At 40.8% G+C, this 23,939-nt stretch overlaps 1 protein-coding gene across 1 annotated transcript; it reads left to right on the forward strand.

The window, feature by feature from the left end:
• Positions 1-942: 942 nt before the first annotated feature.
• On the forward strand, positions 943-22,020 carry LOC139265424 (extracellular calcium-sensing receptor-like). The gene is made up of 6 exons (XM_070882427.1): positions 943-1,082; positions 10,536-10,827; positions 14,568-15,404; positions 18,068-18,295; positions 19,516-19,639; positions 21,096-22,020. The coding sequence occupies exons 1-6, from the start codon at positions 979-981 to the stop codon at positions 22,010-22,012; spliced, it is 2,502 nt and encodes an 833-aa protein (XP_070738528.1). The 5' UTR covers positions 943-978; the 3' UTR covers positions 22,013-22,020.
• Positions 22,021-23,939: the final 1,919 nt, after the last annotated feature.

Here is a 23,939-nt window from a genome sequence, read left to right on the forward strand (position 1 = left end):
CAACTTGCTTTCCACCTATCTTTGCATCATCAGCAAATTTGTCTACATTACATTTGGTCCTTTCATCCAATCATTAATATAGATTGTAAATATTTGAGGCCCCAGCACTGATCACTAGTTACATTTTGCCAACCTGAAGATGACCCATTTATCCCAACTCTCTGTTTCTGTTAGTTTGCCAATCCTCTGTCCATGCTAATATATTACCCCCAACCCCATGTGCCCTTATATTGTGCAGTAACCTTTCATGTGGCATCTTATCGAATTCCTTCTGGAAATCCAAATACACTACACCTACTGGTTCCCCTTTATCCATCCTGTTTGTTACATTCTCAAAGAACTCCAGCAAATTTGTCAACATGAGTTCCCTTTCATAAAACCATGCTGACTCTGCTTGACTTGCTGTTAGATGTTTTCTGGATAACGATAAGCCGCAATGAAAATGTGTGTCTTCCTGGTTAACGAGTGCCCTAGTTGCAATCAGCTGATTCACCACAGATCCAACCTGGGGCCTTCCTGTGTTCATGATTAAGCTGCACATTGAGTAAACCCACTGAGCCTTCCGGTGGGGGGGTGGTGGGTGTGAGTGTTTTTTAAATCTTATTTCATAAGATATTGAAACCCAGTGTAAAGACAAGTTACCTTTATCCATAGAGATATACATTATAACAATGTGCGTTCTTCAGTTATTATCTATTCTCAGGTGTACCGAAGGCTTTAGTGATTTGGGCAGAGTTGAGCAATTCAGATGCATTTACTTGCAACATTTAATCACCCATCTATTCACTTGACGTTATCTAATCTGCTGAGAGTGTATAAAAGGGGATGGAAGGGATAGCGAGTCACAATTGCTACATGAGAAATATGACAATGTGTTTCCTTTTGCCTTTGAGCTTATTTCTCCTGATGTCTCCTACTGCTGGAACAGCTGCACCAACGTGCAGACACCAAGGGAAGTTTGATCTTTCTGGAGTTTCTATGAAGGGAGATGTTATCCTGAATGGCTTGTTTCCTATTCATTTTAGAATAATTAAACCGAACCTGTCCTTCAGTGAGGAACCAGAGCCACCAGTCTGTGATGGGTAAGTCAGAATCTGAGGAGATCTTGTATTTCCTTACACTGGAAATTATCTCAAACAATTCGAGTGAATGTTTTCACGTGGCACTAAAATTATTTTTAACTCTATCTTAAATTAACACAAGACTGCAGAGTAATACTTCATCTTTACAGAATGAAATAAGCATTTAATAACAATATGTTTTAAGAGTAGGAACTTAGAAGGATTTTTTTCACATAGAAGATTGTTAAGATCTGAAATTGTTTATCACAAGTGGCTATTAAAGCTGGGTCAATCCTGACATCAAAGAAGAAAATTATTAATAGGAATGAACTGGAAAATGTGATGAGGATAGGTAGCTCAGATGAGGAGGTAAAAAACCACAGACACAATGGGCAAAAAGCCTTCCTTTCTGCCTAAATGTATTTGACTCTATAATAATATATTATATAAAATGCTTATTAATATACCATTGTAATGACATAGCCAATACTGAATTAGTATGTGTTAACTACATAAATATAATCATAAGATTGTCAAAGCACTAGGCATTATCATTACAATCATGTTAAACAGCAGGGAAAATAGAATTTTCTTGACTCTCTAAGTGTAGACTCATTGTCTGCATTATACAAATTGTGAAAAAAAAGTCCAACAGATTAGTTGAGTAATATTTCGTTAAAAAACTTAGTAAATGCTGAGTTCACTCACATTCTTTGGAATTCATAATTTAGTCATGAAATAGATTGACCAGAAAGCATTTTCATTTGATTTCCTTAAATCTCTGGGGGAAAATAAATATATCTAGAACTTAGGAAATTAGCATTTAAAGAATCTTTTCCCACCCCATCCCTCAAATATGCTCCCCTACTGTGATGCCACTTCAAAAGTATTACATTAGCTGTACAGCACTTTGGGACGTCGTGAGGTGCTGAATGGCTCTGTATAATTGCAAGTTCTTTCTTTACTTTCCAGAATACCCTGCAGTATAATTCCACAGGCACCAGCTAGTATCTTGATCAAGTGGTCACTCTTTATGTGTGAGCCGAGAGAGTTAGTGTAGGCTGACTGCCCCAGCATAGTCAGTCTTATTCCTGGGCTTACTTGATGCCAACAAAGGAACATTTTCAAGCAGTGGTCACTGGATAATGATCAGGAATTAATTTTATTCCTCCTGATAGCCCAGAGATGATGAGACCGAAATGTAGTATCCTTGCTGAAACCAGTTAACCCCACAACCTGGGAATCAATCCAAGAACCTTATTGCTCTGTATGGCTCAGGAATATCACAGGAGATGGCCTTTAATAAGTGAACCATCGAATGGCATTTAGTTATGAATTTAAATAAATAGATTTCTTATCATCATCATCAAAGGCAGTCCCTCGAAACGAGGATAACTTGCTTCCATGCCAAAAAAGGATGAGTTCACAGATGTTTCAATGAAGGACCTAATATTCCAAGTCATATACTACATTCTGAAGGGAGGAAGATGCCTGTGTGTGGATTTTTTTAACATGTGGTGGCCGTTGCATACCAGCCACCACACAGCTTGACAGAGCTAGGTCTTTATCCAGTGGCAAGGGTTAACCAATATCTAAGATAAGATATCTAACAATAAATATCTGTCCTAAACACTGTAAATTATTACTAGAATTAAAAGAAAATAATGGTTACTGAAGAAGGCATTCCAATTTCACTGAAGAAGTACTAAAGATGCATTGGATTTGTTGCAATATTATTTCAGAGAATTTATAGGTTTATAGACGGCCAAGGTGAAATTCAACTTGGCAGGGACACAAAATGAGTAGTATTGCATTGGCCGGCCTTTACAAGCTCTGTCTAATATTCCGTCCCACTGACTTCAACGGAACTGAATATCAGATCGGACGTATAACAGGCGGCTGGATTTGTTTGTTTTGCAAGCCTTCCCAAGTCGAATTTCACCCTCATAAAGCTGCTTTGCAGAATTTTCAAGTTACAGAGCAGATCAGTTGTGCACAGATCATGTAAGCAGCATCAATTAAGTTTGAAAAGTCCAAGCCAATTTTCTGCTCGCACTCAAAGGGAAAATTACCCCAATGTGTTTTAGAATTAAATAATACATCCTTATCCTTAAATTTATATTAGTATGCTGCAACCTAGATTATTTTTGCACCTGTGTGCTTATCAAAAAGTGTGGAGATGCAACCCTGAGGAATAAACATTCTCTTACTCTAAGAGCCCTGCAAAGATCAGGTTCAATGGAAGTCCGATGTAATATAAAGCTCCATAAACAATGCTGACAAAATGACTGCACTGCAGCCTCGAGAGGCCGACAAATTCTTAACCAGCAAGATATATTTTCATCTTGTTGCCCCCAAGGAGACATTAACAAATTAGTGACAATTAGCGCTGAACGTGAATCTACCTTATGTTGTGCATAAATATCTACTGGGAAGTGGATTTAGATGCCAGATTATATTTCACTTATTACCACAAGTTAAAGTCGTGGAGAGCTTTACTTCATCTGTATGGGTTTGACATTTACTCAGTGCTTACAAGCCAGTTATACTGCCAGGAGTGCACTGAAGTGGAACAGTTCCACTTTTATATGGATCCGAATAAGTAAACATAGAAACATAGAAAATAGGTGCAGGAGCAGGCCATTCAGCCCTTCTAGCCTGCACCGCCATTCAATGAGTTCATGGCTGAACATGAAACTTCAGTACCCCCTTCCTGCTTTCTCGCCATAACCCTTGATCCCCCGAGTAGTAAGGACTTCATCTAACTCCCTTTTGAATATATTTAGTGAATTGGCCTCAACTACTTTCTGTGGTAGAGAATTCCACAGGTTCACCACTCTCTGGGTGAAGAAGTTTCTCCTCATCTCGGTCCAAAATGGCTTACCCCTTATCCTCAGACTGTGACCCCTGGTTCTGGACTTCCCCAACATTGGGAACATTCTTCCTGCATCTAACCTGTCTAAACCCGTCAGAATTTTAAACGTTTCTATGAGGTCCCCTCTCATTCTTCTGAACTCCAGTGAATACAAGCCCAGTTGATCCAGTCTTTCTTGATAGGTCAGTCCCGCCATCCCGGGAATCAGTCTGGTGAATCTTCGCTGCACTCCCTCAATAGCAAGAATGTCCCTCCTCAAGTTAGGAGACCAAAACTGTACACAATACTCCAGGTGTGGCCTCACCAAGGCCCTGTACAACTGTAGCAACACCTCCCTGCCCCTGTATTCAAATCCCCTCGCTATGAAGGCCAACATGCCATTTGCTTTCTTAACCGCCTGCTGTACTTGCATGCTAACCTTCAATGACTGATGTACCATGACACCCAGGTCTCGTAGCACCTTCCCTTTTCCTAATCTGTCACCATTCAGATAATAGTCTGTCACTCTGTTTTTACCACCAAAGTGGATAACCTCACATTTATCCACATTATACTTCATCTGCCATGCATTTGCCCACTCACCTAACCTATCCAAGTCACTCTGCAGCCTAATAGCATCCTCCTCGCAGCTCACACTGCCACCCAACTTAGTGTCATCCGCAAATTTGGAGATACTGCATTTAATCCCCTCGTCTAAATCATTAATGTACAATGTAAACAGCTGGGGCCCCAGCACAGAACCTTGCGGCACCCCACTAGTCACTGCCTGCCATTCTGAAAAGTACCCGTTTACTCCTACTCTTTGCTTCCTGTCTGACAACCAGTTCTCAATCCACGTCAGCACACTACCCCCAATCCCATGTGCTTTAACTTTGCACATTAATCTCTTGTGTGGGACCTTGTCGAAAGCCTTCTGAAAGTCCAAATATACCACATCAACTGGTTCTCCTTTGTCCACTTTACTGGAAACATCCTCAAAAAATTCCAGAAGATTTGTCAAGCATGATTTCCCTTTCACAAATCCATGCTGACTTGGACCTATCATGTCACCATTTTCCAGATGCACTGCTATGACATTCTTAATAATTGATTCCATCATTTTACCCACTACTGAGGTCAGGCTGACCGGTCTATAATTCCCTGTTTTCTCTCTCCCTCCTTTTTTAAAAAGTGGGGTTACATTGGCTACCCTCCACTCGATAGGAACTGATCCAGAGTCTATGGAATGTTGGAAAATTACTGTCAATACATCCGCTATTTCCAAGGCCACCTCCTTAAGTACTCTGGGATGCAGTCCATCAGGCCCTGGGGATTTATCGGCCTTCAATCCCATCAATTTCCCCAACACAATTTCCCGACTAATAAAGATTTCCCTCAGTTCCCCCTCCTTACTAAACCCTCTGACCCCTTTTATATCCGGAAGGTTGTTTGTATCCTCCTTAGTGAATACCGAATCAAAGTACTTGTTCAATTGGTCTGCCATTTCTTTGTTCCCCGTTATGACTTCCCCTGATTCTGACTGCAGGGGACCTACGTTTGTCTTTACTAACCTTTTTCTCTTTACATACCTATAGAAACTTTTGCAATCCACCTTAATGTTCCCTGCAAGCTTCTTCTCGTACTCCATTTTCCCTGCCCTAATCAAACCCTTTGTCCTCCTCTGCTGAGTTCTAAATTTCTCCCAGTCCCCAGGTTCGCTGCTATTTCTGGCCAATTTGTATGCCACTTCCTTGGCTTTAATACTATCCCTGATTTCCCTAGATAGCCACGGTTGAGCCACCTTCCCTTTTTTATTTTTACGCCAGACAGGAATGTACAATTGTTGTAATTCATCCATGCGGTCTCTAAATGTCTGCCATTGCCCATCCACAGTCAACCCCCTAAGTATCATTCGCCAATCTATCCTAGCCAATTCACGCCTCATACCTTCAAAGTTACCCTTCATTAAGTTCTGGACCATGGTCTCTGAATTTACTGTTTCATTCTCCATCCTAATGCAGAATTCCACCATATTATGGTCACTCTTCCCCAAGGGGCCTCGGACAATGAGATTGCTAATTAATCCTCTCTCATTACACAACACCCAGTCTAAGATGACCTCCCCCCTAGTTGGTTCCTCAACATATTGGTCTAGAAAACCATCCCTTATGCACTCCAGGAAATCCTCCTCCACCGTATTGCTTCCAGTTTGGCTAGCCCAATCTATGTGCATATTAAAGTCACCCATTATGACTGCTACACCTTTATTGCATGCACCCCTAATTTCCTGTTTGATGCCCTCCCCAACATCCCTATTACTGTTTGGAGGTCTGTACACAACTCCTACTAACGTTTTTTGCCCTTTGGTGTTCTGCAGCTCTACCCATATAGATTCCACATCATCCAAGCTAATGTCTTTCCTAACGATTGCATTAATCTCCTCTTTAACCAACAATGCTAGCCCACCTCCTTTTCCTTTTATTCTATCCTTCCTGAATGTTGAATACCCCTGAATGTTGAGTTCCCAGCCCTGATCATCCTGGAGCCACGTCTCCGTAATTCCAATCACATCATATTTATTAACATCTATTTGCACAATTAATTAATCCATCTTATTGCGGATACTCCTTGCATTAAGACACAAAGCCTTCAGGCTTGTTTTTTAAACACCCTTTGTCCTTTTAGAATTTTGCTGTACAGTGGCCCTTTTTGTTCTTTGCCTTGGGTTTCTCCGCCCTCCACTTTTCCTCATCTCCTTTCTGTCTTTTGCTTTTGCCTCCTTTTTGTTTCCCTCTGTCTCCCGGCATTGGTTCCCATCCTCCTGCCATATTAGTTTAAATCCTCCCCAACAGCACTAGCAAACACTCCCCCTAGGACATTGGTTCCGGTCCTGCCCAGGTGCAGACCGTCCGGTTTGTACTGGTCCCACCTCCCCCAGAACCGGTCCCAATGCCCCAGGAATTTGAATCCCTCCCTGCTGCACCACTGCTCAAGCCACGTATTCATCTGTGCTATCCTGCGATTCCTACTCTGACTGTCACATGGCACTGGTAGCAATCCCGAGATGACTACTTTTGAGGTCCTACTTTTTAATTTAGCTCCGAGCTCCTTAAATTCGTTTCGTAGGACCTCATCCCTTTTTTTACCTATGTCGTTGGTACCAATGTGCACCACGACAACTGGCTGTTCTCCCTCCCATTTCAGAATGTCCTGCACCCGCTCCGAGACATCCTTGACCCTTGCACCAGGGAGGCAACATACCATCCTGGAGTCTCGGTCGCGGCCGCAGAAACGCCTATCTATTCCCCTCACCATTGAATCCCCTATCACTATTGCTGTCCCACTCTTTTTCTTGCCCTCCTGTCATTTCCAGATGTCACAAGACTTGCATTCAGAGAAATAAAAACAAAACATGCTGGAGATACTCAGCAGGTTAGGCAGCATTTGTGGAGGGAGAAACAGAGTTAACGTTTCCTGTCGTTGACCTTTCGTCTGAACTGAAAGATGTTGACATGAGCAGCTTTTATGTACCTATAGAACAAGTAAAGAGGGGGCAGGAAACTTACAAAAAAGGAAGGTCGTGAAAGGACAGAGAGCAGGAGTGATTAAATGACAAAAGGGATGATGATGCAAGGCAAAAGGAGGTGATAACTTCACAAACATGGAAACAAAAGATGGGTCCAGTGGAGGTGTAAATGCTAACAGGATATCTGAGAGAAAATGGGAGCTGTGGTGAAGATCTAAAGTTGTTAAACTCAGTTTTCAGACTGTAAAGTAGTAAAGTATCTAGTAGAAAGATGAGGTGCTGTTCCTTGCATCACACTTTGTTAGAACAGTGTAGGCGGCCTAGGGCAGAGATGTCAGAGTGGGAGTGGGATGGAGAATTAAAATGGCATTCAGAGAGCTATGTGGAGGCGCAACTGTCACATGGGTCTCCTAGCCATGCCTAGATAGATACCAAACTCACAGCAGCACTTGTAGCATAATAACATCCTCAGAGAGGAACAGGAGTAATGTACCATGTTGTAGCCCACAGGCAGTATCATAGAATCATAGAATGGTTACAGCATGGGAGAAGGCCATTCATCCCATCGATGCCGTGCTGGCTCTCTGCAAGAGAACCTCAGCTAGTCCCCATAGCCCTGCAATTTCTTTTCTTTCAGGTACTTATCCAACTTGCTTTTGAATGCTGTGATTGAGTCTGCCTCCACCACCCTTTCAGGCAGTGGATTCCAGATCCTAACCACTTGCTGCATAAAAAAGTTTTTTCTTATGTCACCTTTGGTTCTTTTGTCAATCACCTTAATTTTGTGTCCTCTGGTTCTTGACCCTTCTGCCAATGGCAACAGTTTCTGTCTATCTACTCTGTCCAGACCTCTCTTAATTTTGAATGTCTCTCAAATCTTCTCTCGATCTTCTCTGCTCTAAGGCGAACAACCCCAGCTTCTCTAGTCAATCCACGTAACTGAAGTATTTCATCCCTTGAATTATTTACGTCAATCTTTTCTGTAACCTGTCTAAGGCCTTCACATCCTTCCTAAAGTTGTGTGCCCAGAATTTGACACAATACTCCAGTTCAGGCCGAACCAGTGTTTTATATAGATTCATTATAATCTCCAATCTTTTGTACTCAATTCCTCTTTTCATGCACCCCTTTAGGATTGTACCCTTTAGTTTATATTTCCTCTCCTCATTCTTTCTACCAAATTGTATCACTTCACATTTTTCTATGTTAAATTGCATCTGCCATTTCACTCGCCTGTCTATGTCCTCTTGAAGTCTGTCACTATCCTCCTCACTCTTCACTATACTTCCAAGTTTTCGTTCACCTGCAAATTTTGAAATTGTGCCCTGTATACCCACATCGAAGTCATTAATATATATCAAGAAGTGGTCCTAGTACCGACCCCTGGGAAACACCAATGTATACCTTCAAAGAGTCTGAAAAACAACCGTTCACCACTACTCTCTGTTTCCTGTCACTTAGCCAATTTTGTATCGGCTTCAATTTTGCTGGCAAGCCTATTATGCGGCACTTTGTCAAATACATTTTGGAAATTCATGCACACCATGTCAACAGTATTGTCCTCATCAACCCTCTCTGTTACCTCATCAAAAAACTCGATCAAGTTGGTTAAACATGATTTGCCTTTAACAAATCCGTGCTGGCTTTCCTTAATTAATTCTCGCTTGTCCAAGTGACTGTTAATTTTATCCCTGATTATTGTTTCTAAAAGCTTCCCCACTACAGAGGTTAAACTGACCAGCCTGTAGTTGCTGGGTTATCTGTACACCCTTTTTTGAAGGGAATGTCAATGCTAATCAAAAATATTTTTGCAGTTTCTCGACAAGCATGATTTTATAAGTTTTCCACATCATGTTCTGTTTCATTGTGCGGATAATTATCTTAAAGCATTCAACTTCCTTTCGCTATGATGCAGTGCTGCTGGGATGTAGATTCTAACACCCACGCTTTCCATTCTGGATCAAACCTATACAAGGAGATAACTATTTAGCATAGGTTTTTGCGTCTGCCAGCTGTGAGAAGGAGAAAATCTGTAAAACATTTCACATTTGAATGGCAACTCACATTTCTAATTGGAAGGATTATTGTCTAGTCTTGCAGCAGCTTGGGTATAAAGGCCAGAACGATTGCGTCAAGTGAAAATATTATGTAGAATGAAAAAAAATACGTTGAATAATTTTTTTTTCCGTCTTCATTCCGTGCATTTTTTCATTTAATATGCATTATTTAACATGTAAATACATCATTGATTCCTTTACTGGGAATTTATATAAATACATGAGGGAGCAAGGAACAGAAGGACATTGATAGGATAAGATAAATTAAGATGGGAGGAGGGCTGTACGGTGCATAAACATAGGCTTAGACCTGTTGGACCAATTGGCCTGTTTCTATGCTGTAAATTCTATGTATTGATTCTCTTGAATCATTTTGTGTTATTGCTGTGGTCTGGCACTTTAAAGTGTAAGACAATGAATTTGACATGAAATGGAGGAGATGAAAGAACCAACTAGCACCTTATCATGTCTTGAAGAGGTCACAAAGCATTTGAAATTAATTTTCATGCGTTTCTTATGCAAGCAAAGGGCAGAAGATAATTTGCACACAAGAGTCAGGAAAATAGATGAAATGCCAATTAATCTGGTTTTAGTGGTGGGAAGAATTTTGCCATGGGAGTTTTGACATCCACCTCAAACAGATAGACAGAGCCTCGGTTCAACATCTCATCCGAAAGATGGCACCTCCAACAATACAGCACTCAGTGCTGCACTGAAGTATCAACCCCGATCAGAAGCTCAAATCTAGGAGAGGGGCTTCAACACATAATCTTCTGATTCAGAGGCCAGAGCACTAACTAAATTAAGCTAGCGCTAGCAATATCATTAATCTGGCATTTATAATATTAACAATTTTAGTAATTACTGTTAACTTTCATTGTGTGACAGGCTACAGTTTTATCATTTGGTTCTGAGTCACATTTCCGATAGTACACTATTGATATATGAATTATCTTAGAATAACACATGATATTGAAAATATTCTAAGCTTTGGATTTATAAATTAAGCATCTAACCAATGAACATATACTTCTCAGTTTCAATTCCAGGTCCTTTCGCTGGATGCAGACGATGCTTTTTACGTTACAAGAAATAAACAAAGACCCAGCGCTCCTGCCAAATATAACACTAGGCTATAATATTTATGACACATGCACTACACCAACTCATTCACTAAGGGCAGCGTTGACATTAGCCAGTGGACCATATGAAGATGTCTCCAATTACAACTGCAAGGGAACTTCTTCCATTCCTGTGATTGTCGGCGACTCTGGGTCAACACAATCTTTGGTAGTAGCAAAAACAATGACACCCTTCAAAATTCCAATGGTAAGATCATGATTGTGAACATAACTTCAGACTGCAGCTCATCAAAGAAAGCATGAAAGAACTTGTTTTTATGAGAATATTATCATATTTTCATGACACCCAAAGAACTTCACACCCAAACAATTGCTTTTAATATGTAGTCATTGTTGTTAGGCAAACATCCAGCCAATTTTGCGCCCAGCAAGATGCCACAAACAGTAAGGGCTAGAAATGAGCAAACCTAACGCATGTTTTAACGTGATTTTTCCACATTAAAAGTGTTTTTTTGCCGTTAAAAGAAACCTAACAAAATTGCCCAAAGGTTAAGAATGGCGGTTTTGAAATATCGACGAAAAACGGATCGCGATACGTAAAAAATAGACCGGCCAAATTTGGCCGTTTGGCGAACCCGTACTCGGGTGAAAAAACAATGCATGGGGAAAGCAGGCATTACAGCCTCAAACGTAGGTAAGTAGGAATATCTAAAAAACAGGTAAGTTCAAGGGTTTTTTAAAATCTTTTCCAGCAATTGATTACTTAAGGGTATTGTTAATGTTTTCTAATTTTTAAAATTTTTGCCATTTTTTGGGGGGTGTTTTCACCCCTGTATTTTTGGCAATATCAGTAAAATTAGCGAGGATGGCAGTTTCCAACACGAGTCCTCCAGCAACGCCGATTTATATCGACAGACTGTCATTTTGGGCCAAATTTACACCTTTGGTGAAAATGGCAAAATTTTTATTCTTATTTTTTCACAAAAATGATGTTGAAAAACAAATATCAACAGGCTGGTGAATTTCTAGCCCTATATGTGTTAAATCTGTCAGTCTCTTTCTGTTGGTCATTGAAGCAGGAATGTTGTCCAGGATATTGGGCCAGTTCCTATTCGTCTTCAAATGTTGCCTTGGGAGCTTTTACATCCACCTAATTAGGAAGACAAGGTATTGCTTTAACAGCTCACCCAAAAGATGGATCAGCATGTATTTTAGTTACTATAGTAACTTCAAACCTTAGTCGGATTTCCTTCACAGCACTAGATATTTGTGCTGTGGGGAGGATTGTAGGATTGCTGAGGGAAAGGGTTGTTGGTTAACATTTGGGTCAGAGATCATTTGCTAAAAGGCAGCACTGGCAGGCGCTGAGCAATTGTGTAAATTGGACTTGTTCTCAATGCAAAAGAGAAAGTTGCGAGATAATAGGATGACTGTTTTTAGCATTCTAAAGGAGCTAGATAATGTAGACTGTGACAAGCTATTTCATCTTGTCCAGAACAGTAGAACCAGTGGACATGGCCTGTGCTTGAAAGAGGGTAAATTCAAAACAAGTCTGCAGGAACAATATTTCAGTGAAAGAATGGTCAATCTATGGAACAGATTGTCTTGGGCAAGGGTGGAAGTAGATAGTATTGATTCCTTCAGAAAATAACACTTGGGGATTCAGTATATGAGTCATTTGAGATATGGTGTGTGGTGACTGTAGCGAGCTCGGGGGAACAGGTGACTTTGGATCTGTGGTTGCCGAAGCTCTCCCCCACTGGGGGTTTTCCTCACCTCATGTCTGGGTCTGTTGTAAAAAAGAAAGACTTGCATTTATATAGTGCGTTTCAGTGGCGGACAACTTAAAGCACTTTACAGCCAATGAAGTACTTTTTGAAGTGTAATCACTGTTGTAATGTAGGAAACGTGGCAGCCAATTTGCACACAAGTAAGCTCCCACAAACAGCAATGTGATTATGACCAGATAATCTGTTTTTGTCATTTTGATTGAGAGATAAGTATTGTCCAAGACATCAGTGATGACTCTCCAGGTCTTCTTCAAAATAGTGCCATGGGATCTTTTACGTCAACTTGAGAGAGCAAACGGGGCCTCGGTTTAACATCTCATCCGAAAGACGACACCTCTGACAGTGCATCACTCCCTTAGCACTGCACTGGAGTGTCAGCCTAGATTTGTTGTGGGACTTGAACCCACAACTTTCTGACTCAAAGGCGAAAGTGCTACTCACTGACCCACACCTAAAGTGTTCGTAAAGGTTTCGGCATGGCTGGGAGTGAGGCAGGGGCGAAGCCGGGGAATGTTGCAGAGGTGAAAATATGTGGTTCGAGTGTCACAGATGTGATACAGTGCCATATGAGTGAAAGTGACCTTAGAGGTGGGGGGGGGGGGGTGGGGGGGAACCCTGTAACATTGTCCATTCACATCCATGGCGCGTATACACAGGAAACAATAAGTGTTTAGAATGTTTTTTTAATTTACTTTCCTTCAGTTGGATGCCACACAGCAGCCAGGTCGTCGGGGCAAGGGACCTTTACATAAAACTGGGTGGCTGACAACAGGCAGTTTACTTGGCCACCATTTTTTTTGATAAAGCATAGGAGTGAGGGTCTAAGTCGGTGAGCATTGGAAGTTTGAGCGGAATCTCAGGTGAGTCAGGGTGCAAGGCACATTAGCTGAGTTCAGGTTGTTTAGCAATGCAAAAAGAAAATGTGCTGAGTGGAATTAGCACACACACTGAGCATCCTTTTGCAATTCTAAATTAGGTTTTATTGTTGTCCAAAAAACTGCAGAAACATTTTAAAAAAGGAATAGAAATAAACCATAGTGATTTGTGAGTAATTATATAAAGATGCAAAAATCATTTCTCACAATATGCCTCTACATTATTCACTACAGATCAAAATTAAGACTTAGTCATCACAACTGCTCCTTCACTCACATGATTAAGACAATGTATTTCAGTCCTGTAGAAAACTTAATAAAAAGCCATTAAAGGTAGGGAGTGAAGTAGCTCTGCTGACTTTAAATCCAAACATCCAAACTAATTGATAAAAAATTTATTGCTGTGATTAGTCAACAACTCCATTATCATTGTATCATGTGACTACCAAGATGGTTCACGGTAAACTAGATGGGCATTAGTCTTTTTCATCTAAAAATTCCTATGGTTTTATGGTCTTAAATGGCTATGGTTTATGTGCTAGCTTTGACACTGAGTGTATTCAGACTATTGAATCATGGGGGCATTAAGTACATAGACATACTACCAATGAGAGTCAAGGAAAGGTGGGCCTGGACAAATTCCCCATCCTAGACTAGGCCAGTGAGGCCAATCAGAATGTCCTTCGTGTCCTTAGTTGTGGCTGACCCTGGTAGGTTATGTTGGTGATCAATGTGTTTGTTGAGGGGTGAGAGAGAATTATTATTGGAAGAATTGGTTCAGCCCAACAACTGGTTCAATTTTTCATTTGGTTTGAAGTGGATGTGGAGTTGGATACTGCTGAATGGTTAATAAGAGGAGAAAATTTAGAACCGTGAGATCCCAAATCCTTCTCTAGCTCAAGTTAATATAATGTAACTTACATCGAATTGCATAGAATTACATAGATTATAGTGCACTTACACAGGCCTTTTAGCACAACAGGTCCATGCCAGTGATTATGCTCCATATGAACCTCCTCCGAACCTACTTCATCTAACCCTATCGACATATTCTTCCATTCCTTTCTCTTTCATGTGCTTATCTAGCTTCCCCTTAAATGCATCTATACTATATGCGTCAACCACTCCCTGTGATAGCGAGTTCCACATTCTCACCACTCTCTGGGAAATAATTTTCTTCAATTTCTTGCAAAAGTCTGTAACATTCTAATGTAGTTTCTGCCCTTGCATTCACACTGTCCAATGATAGTTCTATTCTTATTTCGCAATTATTTATGAAACATTACATGATACTTTCCATCTTCAATTTATTTTTTTCCAAGGTCAGTTACTTCTCATCTTGCACCTGTCTCAGTAACAGAAACGAATTCCCAGCCTTTTTCAGAACAATACCGAGCGACGCCTTCCAGGCCAGAGCTGTAGCTCAATTGGTACACCGGTTCGGCTGGACCTGGGTTGGATCAGTCGCAGGTGATGACGACTACAGCCAGTATGGGATTCAAGCATTCAGCGATGAAGTCAGAAAACATGGTGTGTGCGTTGCTTTCACTGAAGTAATTCCAAAAGTGTACTCCAGGCGAAAGATACTTCAAATAACAGAGACAATCAAAACATCTGCCGCGAGGGTCATTGTCATGTTTGCTCTTGAGGGAGATGCGTATCCTTTGATCAGTGAAGTTGTAAAGCAAAATATTAGTGGTAGACAATGGATAGCGAGCGAGGCCTGGGTTACATCTGCGTTAATTGCAACAAGAGAAAATCTCCTATCTCTGAGCGGGACAATAGGGTTTGCGATTCACAGAGCAGAAATTCCAGGCCTGAGAAATTTCCTTCTTCAAGCCCATCCTTTCAAAACTCCGAATAATCGCTTTGTAAAAGAGTTGTGGGAAACAATATTTCAATGTTCTCTTGGGATGTCAGTTGACCGCAAAGGGCAGCGAGCATCAACGTTATCTCAGAAAAAATGCACGGGTTCAGAAGAATTAAACAATACTTACAATATATATTCCGATGTATCAGAATTAAGAATTTCATATAACGTGTACAAAGCAGTATATGCCATAGCTCATTCCCTTCACAATTTACATTCATGTACAAATGGTCGTGGCCCATTTGACAATCAGACTTGTGCAAACATCTTTGACTTCCAACCTTGGCAGGTAAAGTATTTTAGGAATTGTAAAACAATTTCACATCTGTATAATTCAATTGTGCTGCAGATTCAAGGGTCATGTCATCTCTCAGGTTGAAAAGAGATGGAATGAAATTGAAGATAAAAGAAGAGGACATCAATGGGCCATGATTCAGTTGGTTGTACTGGGATCATGGATGCCACAGTATCCTCCAGTACTGACCCAGCCAGAGTTCACAGAGTTACCAGGAGGGCACCTCATTTGCCTGGGGCCACTGGGTATCTGAAATATGGTCTAGTATCCTGTGCCCATCTGCCCTATGGGGCTGGAAATCCACAATCAGGGATGAGTGCCCAGTGTCAGCCCACCTCAAGACTCCATCCACCTCTCCTTTGACCCCCTTGTAAAGGGAGAAGAGGGGGAGTAATCAAAATTTTTTTTAAAGCCGCTTCCTTGGCCTAGACCCCATGGTGGAGCCCCACTTGCGTCCAATTGGGAAGCCAGTGCAGCTCATCTCTCTTAGTATATCAGGCCTCCAATAATTGACTGGGTGCCTTATGAAGCAATGAAGCAGCATAGGGAGTCCGTGCCCATGGCTTTGTTCCCTTGCATTTATTAGTGCTCTTTTCTGTACAAAAAGGGAGGCTGAGGGGTGAACTTTATGAAGGAGTTTGATAGGGTAGATATAGAGAATATATTACCGCTCGTGGGGGAGACCAAAACTTAGAGTCATAAATGTAAGATAATCACCAATAAGTCCAATAGGGAATTCAGGAGAAATGTCTTCACTCAGAGAATAGTTAGAAAGTGGAATTCTCTACCACACAGTGTAGCTGAGGTGAATAGCATAGATGCATTTAAGAGGAAGCTAGTCAAGCACATGAGGAAGAAAGGAATAGAATGATATACTGATAGGGTTAGATGAAGTGTTGGGAGCAGGCTCGTGTGGATAGGTTGGGCCAAATGATCTGCTTCTTTGTTGTAAATTCTGCGGAATTCCATGTATGGAACAGGCAGAGGCTCTGTCCCTTAAAAGGCCAACCAGGAATTCCTGGAGTCGACCAGAACCTGGCGTAACCTAGTCCCTGTCTTTTCCGATGGACTTCGCCTGACTCCCACTGGGATTACAACAGAATCCTTGCAGAAATTCATGGCTTTTTAGTTGTTGATGCTTGACTTTTAAAAGCTTTTTGGAGAAACAAAAAAAGGTAAGGAGTTGCATTATTGATGTCCTGAAACAGAATGAGTTGGAGTGGGAATTGCGATGAGTCTTAATTGCAATGCAACGAGGATGGAGGATTAGTATGCAGGTACAGCAAGTGATCAGAAAGGCAAACAGAATGTTGGCCTTTATTACAAGGGGGATGGCGTATAAAAGCAGTGAAGTCCTGCTACAACTGTACAGGGCATTGGTGAGGCAACACCTGGAGTATTGCATACAGTTTTGGTCTCCATATTTAAGGAAGGACATATTTGATTTGGAGGCTCTTCAGAGAAGGTTCATTTGGTTGATTCTGGAGATGAGTAGGTTGATTTATGACGATAATTTGAGTAGGTTGGGCCTATACTCATTCGAGTTCAGAAGAATGAGAGGTGATCTTATTGAAACATAAGATAATGAGGGGGCTCGACAAGGTGGATGCAGAGAGGCTATTTCCACTCAAACTAGGGGGCATAATCTCAGAATAAGGGGCTGCCCATTTAAAATTGAGATGAGGAGATCAGAGGGTTGTAAATCTCTGGAATTCTCTTCCGCAGAGAGCTATGGAGGCTGGGTCACTGAATATATTAAAGCGGAGATAGACAGATTTTTGAGCAATAAGGGAATAAAGGGTTATGGAGAGCGGGCAGGGAAGTGGAGCTGAGTCCATGATCAGATCAACCATGATCTTATTAAATGGCAGACAGGCTCGAGGGGCCAAATGGCTTACTCCTGCTGCTATTTCTTATATTCTTATGTTCTTATAAAGGAAGGGGCTATAGGATGTGAAATACTTTCAACATATCAAAAAAAATAAAATTAAAATGTGGAACTAAGAGTGGTATGGAATATAATGATGCTATTGCTTTATGCATGATTGTTGAACAATATCACAACAGAAACAATGTGATTTGCATTCATCTGAAGCTCTGGTAGATTATCTCCATTGTAGACTTTTTTTTAAACTTAAGAAAATCTGCTTCACCCACAAGTTGGATAGACAATAATTATAGATATAGAAAGAACTTACATTTATATAGCACCTTTCACAACCTCAGGATGTCCCAATGTGCTTTGTACTCATTCAGCACAGCTACAGATTCTGCAATTGATATATATTGATAAGTGACTGGAAAGATGGGCCTAGTGGTCTTGTTCTTTTCCAAAAAAACCATCAGTTTGTCCTTTAGCTATCACAACTGCAATGTGCCACTGTCCCGCCCATTGTACTCAATGGACAAAACAAATTGTGCGAGGCATTAAACTGGCTGTTGATGCACTATCACCCATTTTGCGCAACCGCCCGAGACCAATTTCACCCCCTCTGTCGCAGCAAAGTTATTTCAATGGAGGTGGAATCGAAAGAATGGCAGAAATTGGAAACAATGAATTGACAAAAGGGAAGTACATCTGAGAATTTATGTTGATTTTGTTGGCTAGTTCTGTAATGATGTTGGCAATCTGTTCTAACCTCTAACTCTTTGCTAAGCTCTTACATTACTTGCAAGAAGTAAGATACACCAGCAAATTGGGGGACGAGATCTATTTTGATGAGAATGGTGATATAGTTGCAACATATGACATTGTGAACTGGCAGAAGAATGAAGATGGCTCAGTCAAATTTGTGCACGTGGGACGCTTTGATGCGGCCACAGAAACAGGACAAGATCTTGTGCTAAATGACAAGGCAGTCATCTGGACTGGTGGGATGGTGGAGGTAAACCACTGCAGTTATTTACCTATTTTGAAGGCCTGTTATTAGCATAACCAATATGCAGTGTCAATGTGTGATTTTCATCAGGTCTAGAATCCAAAGTGCGTTTTCCAGTAGCAGCAGTAGTCATTTTGATTCTATTGGCTCGACATGTTAAGCTTGTCAAACTGTCTTTGTGACCGAGACTATAAAAACTGGTTAGATAAATTCTCATTGAAACATATACACAAGAAACTCGATCACCTCTAATTGTCTATTATGTTACAAGTGCAATCTCTAGAATGAATCGTTACGAAAATATGAATGACACTTAATGACTTTTGAAATATGCATTGGGAAAAACTGCTCTGTTTGCTCCGTGTTGCTAATGTTAGGGACAAGTTTCCACTCATTTTCTCAGCACAATCCAGGCAAATCCGTCCGAAACAGCGCAAACAATTGAGGCATTTTAAACGTAAGTGAGTTATGACCAAAACCACTTACGCTCATATTTTCCACGATCTTTTATGCTGGTTTGACATTTGATTCACCTGAATCAGGCTCACCCACAAAACTGTCCACGTTCCCAGGTCGAGATTGAGACTCTGCTGATTGCACTGGTTCGGGAAGGCTCTTCAAATTGTGCTCAGCTTCTTGGTGTGCAGGCACTAGTAGGCACATTTAAAAGTATTTTAATATCAATAAATATTTAATTTACTAAGAAACTGACTAGTGTACACCAATGAAATTATTAAATGGTTCAGTATAGTTTTTAAGTCATTTTCAGTGATTTTTATGATAAACCCGTTTTCAGCTGAATTAATGAAACTCAACCATGTTACCACTCTTAAATATATCAATGGATACTTTTTAATGGATTGAAAAACAAAGAAACAATTATGTTCTGTTACGTTGCCCGATTGCGCTGGTTCATGTGCGATTTTACGTCTGTGATTATGCAAATTAATTTTAGTGGTCACTTGAAGTGTAAGCTAACCAGAACAGTGGAAACTCCACCCAGTAATGATTATAGTGGGAGCATTTCTTCTGAGCTCTGTTTGTCAGTGAAATCATAGTGTTTTTTTTTACAATTTTGCCAGCTATAGGAAATATGCCTACTATCTTACAATGAAGGTAACATATCGCAAACAGAACAAATTGTCCCACATATTTGCTGGAATTTAATAAGTTCCTTGTGTTATAAACTTATACGCTCACTTTGTTCTTTTTCGTAAATATGTCAGGCCCCAGAGTCATTATGCAGTAAAAGTTGCCCTCCTGGAACAAGGAAAGCAATTCGAAACGGGGAACAGATCTGTTGCTTTGACTGTCTACCATGTGCTGATGGTGAAATTAGCAATGAAATAGGTATATATATAATTACCTTATGAGTAGGCTTCATAAGAATGTTCATGTGAATTCATTGGATAAGAGGGGAGATGAGTAGGACTTTTTTACTTAGCGAGTTGTTGTGATCTGGAATGCATCGCCCTCTAAGCAGATTCAATAGTAACTTTCAAAAGGAATTTGGGTATATCATTGAAAAATTTACAGGGCTGTGGGGAGAGAGCAGGGGAATGGGACTAAATGGATAGCCCTTTCAAAGAGCCGACATTGGCACGATGGACTGAACGACCTCCTTTTGTGCTGTATGATTCTATGCTTTTAACTATGATGCAATGGATATATGCACCATGCTGCGTGGCACTGACCCATTCTAATTCCATTCCCCCATCCTTTTCCCTGTCTCTTTTCATATTCGTCCTGTTGAAATACTTATACTATTCCATTTTAAATAATATTATGCAGTGTGCAGAAAAATGCTATTTAAAGCCACGGTTTGAGTCAAGTCTGGACTCGTGCGATAAAAGTGTTTTTCTCTCTGTTGGCAGCTTAGACATATTCAACCCGGTTCCTGGTGGGCATGTGTTTACTGTCCTGCACACCCTCCCGAATTTGGCTTAAATTGACGGTAAAATAGCAATTTCATTCAGAGAGACCACATACACAGAAATCGCAAGATATTTCAATGCAATAGTAAGGGGTCAGGGCCAGATTAAGGGCCTGACGAGCCTGGGACAAATTGATCCAAATGGGTCTATAGTTATGTTTGTTCATTTCATTACATTACGTATATGATTTTAATTCTAAGTATGAAAACATAGGCCAGTATATTCAACAATGAAAGCATGTATTCTGTATCAAGTAGGTATATATTCTGGTTCTGGTAAAATTGCAATACTAGATTTGTATACATATATGCAAATTTCTGTCAATAACATGTGAAATAAAATAGGCTAGTACATATTCTGTTCTGTATATAGGTACATTAGTGTATATAGGTATCGGCAAAAATAGGTATGTACACTTTAGGCCAATAAATAATATTTTCCTCTGTCTTGTTTTTCCTCTCTTATTGTCTATTCTATTCAGCCTATTTGGAAGGCCTTATATATTTTTTCCTGCATTTTTTGATGGGCCTGGGGTTGTAGCCCCATCCACCCCATGGTTAATCCGCCCCTGTATGGGATGCATACTTGGGATTCGGTCAGGACAGAGGGAGCTTTATTCTGTGCTGTACCTGACCCGGGAGATCTTGATGCTGAAACTGAGTGCTTGAAAAGGAATAGTGTTGTATTTCCCAGCACCAACATCATTCGCTTGGAAAAGCTAATCATTCACCCACAATAGACTCAAACTATTCTATTGGGCTGAGTTGCATCCAAAAAAATAAAATCGGGAACTGTTTCAATGCATGTAAATCAATGCAGTTAGATTATGGGTTGCAAGCTGTGTATGAATCTATTTTTTTTTATGATCTCAGATTCACTAAACTGTATTCCATGTGCACTGGAAGACTGGCCCAACCTACAAAGAAATAAATGCATCCCAAAAGAAATTGAGTTCCTCTCATTTGAAGACGCCATGGGAATCACGCTGACCACTGTGTCCTTGCTCGGAACGGCCAGCACAGTCGCTGTTGCAGGGGTGCTCTGGTATTACAGGAAGACTCCCATCGTGCGAGCCAACAATTCTGAACTCAGTTTCCTTCTTCTCTTTTCCTTGACGTTGTGTTTCCTGTGCTCGCTGACTTTTATTGGCCAGCCGTCAGTGTGGTCCTGCATGCTGAGGCACACACTGTTTGGTGTCAGCTTCGTTCTCTGCATCTCGTGTGTGCTGGCCAAAACCCTGGTCGTGCTGGTGGCCTTCAAAGCCACCCTCCCAAGCAATAACATGATGAAATGGTTCGGCACTCTGCAGCAAATCCTCAGCGTCCTGATCTGCACAGTTGTCCAAGTTGTAATCTGCATTGTGTGGCTTCTGCTGTCATCGCCATCTCCAGTAAAGCAGACCAAATATTACAACGAGAAGATTATTTTTGAGTGTGATTTAGGCTCCGTGACGGCATTTTGCTGCGTGCTGGGTTATATCGGCTTCCTATCCTGTATGAGCTTTGTGCTCGCATTTTTAGCTCGAAAGCTGCCGGATAATTTCAACGAGGCTAAATTCATCACCTTTAGCATGCTGATCTTCTGTGCAGTTTGGTTGACTTTTATCCCAGCCTATGTCAGCTCACCCGGAAAATACACCGTCGCGGTCGAGATCTTTGCCATTTTGGCATCGAGTTTTGGTCTGCTCATCTGCATATTTGCACCAAAATGTTACATCATCCTGATAAAGCCAGAACAAAACACTAAGAAACATCTTATGGGCAAAACTTGTCCTAAAAAATCCATTTAAGTTCAAGTTCCTCTTTACTTCACTGAATCCAAGTTAGATGATTCATGCAATGTTCCACACTCTGCAGGACGGTGGGGAATGTAGATTGTACAGCTTAATTGCACATTTGTTTCCAAAGTATGGGGAAATGATTTTATTACAGATAGTGCATAGAGGAACCTTTCACCCATGAAATAAGAATACATCATTGCCCCTGCTGTATTTTGTGGGCCTTTTGTGAAGCACAGATTGTGGTTAATTTAAGATGGCCATCTACCCTGAGACAACAAGGCAGTGGGGAAAGTATTCCTCTTGTTGGACTTTGTAAAGCCATTGGTGAATATGTTCTCTGTTTAACAACATAAGAACATAAGAAATAGGAGCAGGAGTAGAGCAAATTGTCCCCTCGAGCCTACTCCAGCATTCAATAAGATCACAGCTGATCTGATCATGAACTCAGCTCCACTTTCCTGCCTGTCCCCATAACTCTTTACTCTTTTTTCATTCAAAAATCTGTCTATCTCTGCCTTAAATACAATGAACCAGCCTCCACAGCTCTCTGGGGCAGAGAATTCCATCGATTTACAACCCTCTTGAGAGAAGAAATTTTTCCTCATCTCAGTTTTAAATGGGCGGTCCCTTATTCTGAGACTATGCCCCATGTTTTAGTTTCCTCTATGAGTGGAAATATCCTCTCTGCATCCACCTTGTCGAGCCCCTCAGTATCATAAGTTTCAATAAGATCACCTCTCATTCTTCTGAACTCCAATGCGTATAAACCCAACCTATTCAACCTATCTTCATAAGTCATCACCCTCATCTCCGGAATCAATCTCGTGAACCTTCTCTGATCAAGTATATCCTTCTTTAAATACGGAGACCATAATGTACACAGTACTCTCGATGTGGTCTCACCAATACAGAGGACTTCTCTGCTTTTATACTCTCTCCCCCTTACAATAAAGGCCACAATTCCATTTGCCTTTCTAATTACTTGCTGTACTAACTTTTTGTGTTTCATGCAGAGAGCCCCAGGTCTCTCTGTACTGCAGCATTTTGCAATTTTTCTCTATTTTAATTATAATCTGCCTTTCTATTATTTCTGCCACAGTAGATAACCTCACATTTTTCCACATTATACTCCATCTGTCAAATTTTTGCCCACTCACTTAGCCTGTCTATATCCCTTTGCAGATTTTTTGTGGCCTCACAATTTGCTTTCCCACCCATCTTTGTATCATCAGCAAACTTGTCTACATTACACTCAGTCCTTTCATCCAAGTCATTAATATAGATTGTAAATAGTTGATTTGGTTTCTCTACTGATACCTTAAGCATATTATAACAATTTGTCTGACTCCTGCACTGGCAGCCACTGAATCACTTGGATACAGTTAGCACAGGCGACTTGAGTGAGGAGCAGTACAGGCTGTTAAGGGAGCCTACCTGATTTGTCCTTCCCATTTCAATTCATGGCCACAATAATCTATCGGGTTCGGATAGGGGTGTGCACTGCTCTACATCTGATTTTCTTGCTTTCTCTGCACCCAGGCAATCCATTATTCCCAACTGCAAGTACAGGACAATTGGCTCCATTTTCTAAGAACATGTCCACCGATTTTCTAAAAATAGCAATCAGATGAATTCTTATCCCAATATTCCCTACAGAGATATGATGGGCAGAATGGCTTCCTTCTGTGCCACAAACTTCTATGATTCTATGATTCTAATAACAGACAGTTTAACCCTAACATGCAATTTTATGCATTCAAGTCCAGCACAGCGTTAGCAGATATTTCAGTCACCTGAATATACAATATATGAAATTAGTGGGCAGGAAAAAAACAATTGGTCCAGCTTGTCTCAAAATATATTTTATCATACATCATTTCCCCCTTTATTTAATTCTACGTTACGAAATTTCCTCTCACTTCTTATGATTCTTGCA

This window comes from Pristiophorus japonicus, chromosome 6 (assembly GCF_044704955.1).
Source record: "Pristiophorus japonicus isolate sPriJap1 chromosome 6, sPriJap1.hap1, whole genome shotgun sequence".
Lineage (NCBI taxonomy): Eukaryota > Metazoa > Chordata > Chondrichthyes > Pristiophoridae > Pristiophorus > Pristiophorus japonicus.

What these genes read in the sequence shown, in the direction of transcription:
- LOC139265424 (XM_070882427.1), top strand. Translation starts at nt 979, where the DNA reads ATGAAGGGAGATGTTATCCTGAATGGCTTGTTTCCTATTCATTTTAGA. An exon ending in CACCCTTCAAAATTCCAATG is followed by an intron (nt 10,828 to 14,567) that starts GTAAGATCATGA and finishes TTTTTTTCCAAG; the next exon opens with GTCAGTTACTTCTCATCTTG. An exon ending in TGAAATTAGCAATGAAATAG is followed by an intron (nt 19,640 to 21,095) that starts GTATATATATAA and finishes TTATGATCTCAG; the next exon opens with ATTCACTAAACTGTATTCCA.